An 8884-nucleotide genomic window follows, 5' to 3' on the forward strand; every position below is an offset into this window, starting at 1 on the left:
TCAATAAACTAGAGGAGTGTATGGAAACTGCGGGTAGCAAAGGCACCAAGCTCATTGTTATTATCATTACTCTTCTCATTTATGATAATGATATCATTCTTCTTGAAAGGAAATATGATGACCTAGATGAGTAGCTTAAGACTCTTCAGGTCTACTGCTCCAAGATGGGTATGATTGTTAATACCAACAAGACTAAAGTCATGATCATTAAATTCAAAAAGATCACCCATGGTGGTTTCATCTATGATAACCATTGCTTTGAGTAGGTTGCTTCTCATAAATATTTTGGTATTGACTTTCCTCATCAGCTCAAGTGGAATTACAGCATTGAGAAATGAATTATTGGAGGTTGGAAAGCTTATTATGAACTTGAAAAAATTGTAAGTCAATCGATCTTTACATTTGGAGTAAAAAAAGGTTCCTCTTTGAGACTCTTGTCACCCCAGTTATCTTATACGGATGTGAAGTTTGGGGGTGCAATATATCTAGGGAGTCATGGAGAAAGATTGACATGATCCAAAAGCAACTCATAACCTATAACCTCAAGATCAAGGGAAATACTCCCTACCCTATCCTCTTGATCGAAGTCAGTCTGTCCCCCATTGAAAGTGAGGCTATGTTTAGATATCTGATGTATAAGAAGAATCTCAACAATATGGAATCCAATAGGCTCCGAAAAATTGCTTCTAACTTTAGTCAAAACCCACACCTGCACCTCAATTGTGGATGGCATTAGGATGCTCAGTCTTGGCTTAACCTTTGGGGGATTAACGAGGAGATCATCATGGGAAGGAAGGAAAATATCAAAGATATTATCACCTCCAGTTTTAAGGATAAGATGTGGGATGCTGAGGAGCTGGAGCGTAAAAGGAAGCTAAGGTATTATAACGAGGTGATCAACCCCACCCTTGATAACTAGAATTATCTCTTTATGTTGACTAGCAGAAGAAAATGAACATCACTAGGATTAGAACTAAGTCTCATGAGCTTCGGATTGAGACCAAGTGGTATACTCCCAAGAGACCCTCAGACGATAGAATTTGTTAGATTTGTGATACTAAGAAGGTGGAAGATGAAAATCACTTCCTTTTAGACTCTCTGACTCTTGCCCACATCCGCTCTCAATTCCCTATCATTAGCTAGACCTCCAATCTTCTTAATTTATTAAGCCAACCCAACTATAGCGATCTTGGAATGCTTCTTTCCCTACTCCTTGATAACAGAAATAAGTTTTTGAAAAATGACAATTAGACTCTCTTTTCTTGAGGTCCAATAGACCACATTATTTAGTGGACATTCATCATCATCATCATATTTTATTTATTTTAAATATATATAGAAATTTAGAGTAACGAGATGACTTAAATTCAAATACAAAATAATAAAATATGATATATCTCTACATCTAACACCTGATATTCTATTTTAAAGTTTTTAATCTTTGGGAATATATTTCAATTAAATTAAATTAAATTATTCTATAATATAATATAATATAATATTATATTATATAATATTTGTTTTAATGTATTACTAAATTATATATATATTACGAATTAAATATTATGTAATATAAAATTAATACATAATATAATATATATTTTATGTATTATCATATTGAAATATATTAGATTTTTATAATAGTTTAATTATGTATTATTATATAATTTTTAATTGCATAAAATATTAAATGATTTATATTTTAATAAAGTAAATAAGAAGTTAAAGTTTTATATTTTATTTCAAATTTTTAATTGTTGAATGATAAAAGGAAAAAGCATCATTTGTTAAGGATGATGTTTTTTTTTGAAAATTCAGTTGTGTATACCTCTTTTTTAGCCACATCAATTAAAAAAAAAAAATTAGACAAATTTTTAATGCATGTTAACCATAATTACATGAATTCTAGTAAAAGAGATGAACTATGAATACACCCCTTCCCCTACCTTCCCCCACAAAATGTCTAATTTAGAATATTTTACTATAATTCTTAGAAGGCCTATTTTAGACCTCAAAATTCTCTTAATGCAAGATTTGTAACCATTTTCAACCATTTCTAGTTGTCTTGATTCCCTTCTACCGCCATTTGATCACCTGTCTAATTCGACAATACGCATATGTGCTACTATGATCTCTTAGATTACTCTAGTAAATCATGGATTTTTGTTGGTTGCTCAAATGCCCATTGACTTCGACTAAGGTAACGACTCTCAACTTGACCATCAACCTATAGACTCAACCTTCAGCTTGTCTTCCCACTGAATTGAATTTGATGATCTGATTATCTTTATTCCTAGTTGATTTTTCCTAATCAAACATGTTGAGGTTCATTTCTAGTTGTCTTGCTCAACGAAATAATTGATTGACTAAACCCTAATCGATTGAGATCTCCTCCAAAGAGCACAACGCCACAACAATTAAGACCACTCTAATATCATTTTAATGCATTTTTGATGTGCCCAAATGCACCATCAATAGTTAAAGGATCTCTCTGGTATGAAGTCCCAATTAGACCTCACATATTTGGGATAAGGGTCTCACTTGGAATATTGCTTCAGTTTCCATCTTTTGTTTGATTCAGAATTAGATATTGGACAAAGTAAGCAAGAAGAAAAGAAACTCAAATAAAGCTTTTAATGAAACGAAAATTAAAGCAGCTTATGGAAATACATTAAGCAAGAGGTACAAAGAATATTAAAGTAAAGGTCAAGTGATGGTTCAAGATCAAGTGTTTAGGAGGCACTGTCAGATTTGGGTGTGTTGAACTCTACATCTCTAGAAAATATAAAGGTTGTTGGAGGGCTGAGGGATGTTTGGTTGGAAGGTGGGGTGATGGTGCCCCAAGACCCTGCCTTGTTTCAAATGAGATTTGGGTCATCCACAAATCTCCATCACCCGCCAAGGCAGGGTATTGAAATGAGCCTTCGACCAGCCTTGAGCCTTCAGCCAACCTTGAGCCATCGGCCAGCCTTTAGCCCTGTGTGGGTCTCTTGAAATGAGCCTTTAGCCAGCCCTCCAACAACCTTTTATCTTTTATCTTCTAGTGCATCCTAAAGATGGGCAAAAACTCCTGACCAACAAAACCGTACTCTTGACTACAAACTCCTGACTAAGGCACCCAAGTAATACAGTTGCCACACCTCCAATGGTCATGAATCATTGAAGACTGCATACCCGCAATCCGGGAAACAATATAGCTGGAATATATTGATCCAAGATGAAAACCTGACTAAGGCACCTAAGTAATACAGTTGCCACACCTCCAATGGTAATGAACCATGAAGACTGCATACCCGAATTCCGGGAAACAATACAGTGGGGAATATATTGATCCAAGATGGACATAACGGGACTCGAACCCTGCGACCCTACTTATTGGCTCTACCGCTGAGCTATATGCCTCGAGCTAACACCTGATTCAACACCTGATCTTGACTCCGACTTTGACTCCATCTGATCTTGACTCCAACTCTGACTCCATCTGATCTTAACTTCGACTCTGACTCCATCTGATCTTTACTCCAACTCTGACTCCATCTGATCTTTACTTCGACTCTGACTCCATATGATCTTGACTCCAACTCCATCTGATTCAACACCTGAGCCTTCGGCCTAACCAACCCCTGATCTTGACTCCGACTTTCAACACCTGATTTTTTTACTCTAAAGAGTGCCACTTCCTGTGTTGGAAAGTGGACATGAACCTCAAATAAAGAGTGATAACAAATCTTAAATAAAATGCATGAATAAATGAATATACAAGTTACCAATTGTAAATTAATTCACAATTAATAATTGTCATGAAAGAACACAAATAAATCAACAATTTTTTTTTTTTTTGCAAGTTCATTAGTTTCAATGCATAAAAAACAATCCCATAGCATTCGAACAACCACAAGAATAGTTTCATAATATTCAACAACACGCAAAAAAAAATTCTTAGATTGGACGAATTTTTTTTCTCAATATTCTCGTTAAAATATTCCATACAGTCATACACAAAACATCTAGAAAACCTAATAATAAAAATACAAAAATTGTCGCTTAAACTTCACAAAAAATATACACGCTTTCATTTTCAAACGAAAACTAAACATTCTTTTACCTTCCATGACTTTTTGAATACCCTCGTGAATTTTTAACTTCTTTTACATCTAATGTCTATTTTTATTTAATTTTAATTCTAATTTTATTTATTTACTATGACATAATTAAAAATAATAACAATAATAATAAAATAAACCTCCTTCGGCGCACTAATGGAGTTGTCTATAATGCGACTTTTTGAAATGACGGAATCGGAAGAATTGAGGTCAAATCTTGATTTCTTGCAGTTAAAATGGCTTTTTAACTGCATATTTGGATTCAGCCTCCTTTCATTGTGCGCAAACTTGCGATTAATTCCTAAATAGCTGTCAAACGTTATAGACAACTGGTCAAACGTATGGTTTGGACTTGCAATTCTTGAGTCGGTTAAGTATGCCATGATTTGTAATCAATAGCCATGGATAACACTTTGCTCAATATAAGGCTCTAATAGGTTCTCTCAAATTCCCAAGAATCAGACACTCTTGTTTTCATGTCTACCTGTGTGGAAAGCATCGTATGCAACTTTGTTCGTTTCACCACGTGTTTCAATATAGTATGTTGGTTTCACCACGTGTTTCAATATAGTATGTTGGTTTCACCACGTGTTTCAATATAGATTTTTTTTGGTGGGATTGATATTATTCTGAGCTCGTATGTTTTTCTAAAGTCTTGAATTTCTGGTTGGATGCTGTGCTCTTGCTTTACTTCTCCATATGTTTTAATGGTGACTATTTTGTGACGGGTTGTTTATGGAGGTGGAAGAATCGTTTGAATGGTCAAAATGGTTGAAATTTGAGTAAAAAAAATAAATAAAATTTGTAGATGTAGTGTTTGCATCATGTGTTTAATGGTGGGAATAGATTCAGCACCATTAAAAATTTCTAATACACCTAAAATTATGAAATTTGACAACTTTTACTTAGATTTAAAAAATTTCTACAAATCTTTTTTCAAAATATAACTGAAATTTTTATAACTTTCAAAGCAAAAACACATAATCATTAAACTACGACATTTTGCGAAACCTGATCACAATTTCTATAAAAAAATTCTCATTATCCTAGTTTCTCATGAACTTGGATGATCAATATAATTTTTTCCTTAACCCCTTTCCTGCAATTTCAGCCAAAGGCAATTTGAGATTCTTTAAACAACCCAAAAAAAAAAAAAGCTAACTAGCACAAACCCCACTTCAGGTTTTAATTTATATGATATTTCGAAACCCCAATCCAGGTTTTAATTTATATAATATTTCAAAAGAAATAAACCACTCTGTACGTTTTGAAATTTCGAAGTCACATTTTCTTAATTTATTAATTATTTTATATAATTATTTAAAAACAGATACAAACCTTTGCCTCCGACTTGGGAGGGAGATTTTTCAATTTACTATTCATACATGAAAGTACATCACGATCAAATGCCTTATCCAACATGCAGAAAATAAGATTGCTGCGCAGCAGATTTTCAGTTTCAATTTAACTTTGTCTTCAAATCACAATAACATATTTTTGGTTTAAAATTTTGCAGGGAAATGTTAGAGAAGTTTTTTAAAAGGAAAGGTTAGATTTTAATTTTTAATATAATTTAATTGTAAATTTTGGAATATTTCAGAAATATAATAATTATGAGAAAAATTAATAATTGGATTTTATATTGTTAAATTTTTAAAATATTTCACAATTTAATTGATAATATAAGAAGTAATTTTTATAAACTTTGAAGTGAAATTAGGAGTTGGTTTATTCCCAAAATATTCTGGGATGAAAGAATCTGTCAACTTTTCCATGTTAAAAAAATTGAAAATGAAAAACATTTTCTTTTGAATTGATCGACTTATTTTCAATACATTTGTCACACTACCAATTTTTAAGTTAACAAAACTGCAATAATCTTCTCTCCCTTCTTTTTATCATAAAAATAAAATATTAACCAATCTTAATTTTCTGTCTTTATTAAAATGTGATAAACCTTATTAATATTAATAAACATTAATCATTACTATAATTATTATAATATTTAAAAATTTTATATTTATTTATATATTTAAAAATTTATTTTACATAAAAATATATATGTAGTAAAAAAAATCTGAAAATTTTATTTTTTTAATATTTACCATTCATTAAAAAACAATTTTCAAAAAAAATAATTATAAAAAATGTTTAATAAATAAAATTATGATTGTTTGAAAAAATCTATAAAATTATGATTCTGGAAAAAATGTTGGTCCAAGAACCGTACTTCCCATGATATATCGCGGTCCACTGAATCATCACAAAAAGCTAGTAAATTTAACTTAAAATTATTTGAATGCAACCTTTACCCAACAGTAACTCATATATATATATAATTGGGTAGAAATGTATTGGAATTACACCATTATATTATGAATTCATTATAATTTAAATTTTGTAAATAAAAACAAAAATTATATATAAAGTAAAAAAACACATTTTAAATAACAACTAAAAATTATTTTATCAAAATTCAAACCAAAAATTACGATACTAAATTATTGAGAAAACTCGATTTAACTTAATTCAAACCAAAAATTACGATACTAAATTATTGAGAAAACTCGATTTAACTTTGAAAAGTTACAGGTCGAAATAATTTTTCTTTTTATCCTAATCAAGAACAAACTATGTATGCCTTGAAACTTTTGAACCTGCAATTCGTCATGGCTACTTTCTGTGCCCTTCAATCAAGGAATGATTTTATGGGTTTTCAGCATATCAATCCATTCGATACAAGAGCTCTCTGTGTACCTAAACCCCATAAAACCATAGTCCTTGCTCTTGTTCATGCTCATGCTCACACCCTTCATCAAATTCCTGTTCAATATTCTGTCAACAGATAACCACCATTGTTCGCCCAGTTCTTCAAGCCTGCTCTCCACAAGCCCCTTCTCCTTCACAATCTCCTCCCACACACCGCTCTTACTTTTCATCTTCTCTGCCAAGGAAAACCCACGACCCTCATAATCACCCGCCTCCACCTCCAGCTTCTCTGCAAGCACTGTCCACAGGCTTTTCCATCTGAACACATCACCGTTGCTCACATTAAATACCTTGTTCTTACCATTCGGTTCAATGCACGCCCATATCTGCTGCTCTGCAATGAGTTCCGCATCCGAAGCGACCGTGGGCCCTTCCCATGTAGTGGAATTCCCGGGGAATCTGAACTGCGTGCCCTCCTTCTTGCAGATCGCAGCGTAAACTGCGAGAGAAGCGAGCAGATTCATGGAAGAGTAGCTAGTCAAAGGAGAGAAGCCCAATAATATGACAGCGGGGCGATGGATTGACCAGCTGATCTTAATATCACTCTCTCCTCCTAATTTTGCAAATAGCACGTCCTCCAACTCATGGTACCTGAAATTCGAGCCATTATTCAGCCTGGGAACTCTCTCCTGATCCGGAACCTCGTCAGGATCAGTAATCAAATCCATGGCGGAAATATCGTGAGCGCCCCGATAATGCTCCGTTCCCTTTTGCAGACACACATGTTCCAGATTGGGGGCATTGGGAATAAGAGAATCCAAAACATTTGCGAGCATTTTACCGTTCAAATCGTCCTCTTCGATTCCTCGGCCGCCATTTGTGATCACCCAGAAGACGTGCGTAACATCGGCGAGAGCCGAGAATTTTGCCATCGTCTGATCCCTATCCAGCAGGTCGCACTCTATGTATTGAATATCCTCGTAATTGTGAGGGCTAATAGGCCGGTGGGCTACTCCGTACACCTTCCACGGCCCGCCTTGAATATCGTGTGTGGGCAGAATATCTGCCAGTCTGCTACCTACCATCCCTGTCACACCTACGATCAGCCCAACATGATCCTTCTTCTTGTTCTTGTTATCACTACTTCCTCCGGAGCTGCTGCCACTACTTTCGCCATTCGTGTACTGATCATCTCGCTCGCGTCTCTGCATATAATTAACACAGCCATAATTTGTGAAGTTGCATTTATAAATAAGTATATGAATACATGTAGAGAATCGAATATTGAGAAAGAGGGGTCCGATCTCTAACCTCTGGGGTTCCGAAGCTCCCCGTCCACCATGAATAATTCCATGACCCCATGATTCTTACTGATTGATTGCAAGCACATCAGATCAACGCTGATCTCTTGGAGTAGAGATATGGAGGAGGCGATGCATTTTTATAAGCGTGTAATTTAAAGACAAATTAAGATATCGTGGAATGTAGTCATCTGGAGTGGGCGTTGGGTTGGTTGTTCCGTGTAGGAATGTATTACTTGTTATCCTAAACTTCAAAATAAAATATAAATTGCTGCATACTCATACAACGTAATCAATGGAGAACACAAACAATATGAACACATGGGAAGAAGTTGCATAACGCAGGGATTGATTGCTGACAAGACAGACAACAAAGATGGGTAGGTGATATCATCTTTCTTCCTTATTATAATAATATCTTTTATAATGATATTCAAACATGTTTTTTTTTTTTTAAGTCCCTTTGACTTATAACCTATTTCCTTTCCTCACAGACAATCTTATTTACTTACTTGTTAGTTGGTTTGTTTGTGATTCAAATTTTATGAGAAATTGAAGATAAGAGTTCACTATAAGCTATAAAAACTATTTTAGAGAGGCATGTAGAATCTAAATTCATTTTTTATAAAAATGATGTAGAATTTAGATTCAAATTTCACAAAAGAGATTGACAATTGAGTCAATCATATTTATAAAAACCATTTTTATGAAACATCCCGACTAGCCAATTTTAATAACATGAACAAATCATTTTTCCAATTTTCCCCTTCA

At 33.8% G+C, this 8884-nt stretch overlaps 1 protein-coding gene across 1 annotated transcript; it reads right to left on the reverse strand.

Annotated features, from left to right (window-relative positions):
- Positions 1–6653: 6653 nt before the first annotated feature.
- LOC149245233 (3-oxo-Delta(4,5)-steroid 5-beta-reductase-like) lies at positions 6654–8262 on the reverse strand. The gene is made up of 2 exons (XM_089457709.1): positions 8124–8262; positions 6654–8017 (listed from the first exon to the last, which is right to left on the reverse strand). The coding sequence occupies exons 1-2, from the start codon at positions 8172–8174 to the stop codon at positions 6797–6799; spliced, it is 1272 nt and encodes a 423-aa protein (XP_089313835.1). The 5' UTR covers positions 8175–8262; the 3' UTR covers positions 6654–6796.
- Positions 8263–8884: the final 622 nt, after the last annotated feature.

This window comes from Pinus tabuliformis, chromosome 7, assembly GCF_031772625.1.
Source record: "Pinus tabuliformis cultivar Carrire ecotype Pingquan chromosome 7, CPIR1, whole genome shotgun sequence".
NCBI classification, from domain to species: domain Eukaryota; kingdom Viridiplantae; phylum Streptophyta; class Pinopsida; order Pinales; family Pinaceae; genus Pinus; species Pinus tabuliformis.

Coding starts and splice junctions, on each gene's coding strand:
- LOC149245233 (XM_089457709.1), bottom strand. CDS start 8,174: ATGGGGTCATGGAATTATTCATGGTGGACGGGGAGCTTCGGAACCCCA. Junction 8,018..8,123: donor GGAGCTTCGGAACCCCAGAG/GTTAGAGATCGG, acceptor AATTATATGCAG/AGACGCGAGCGAGATGATCA.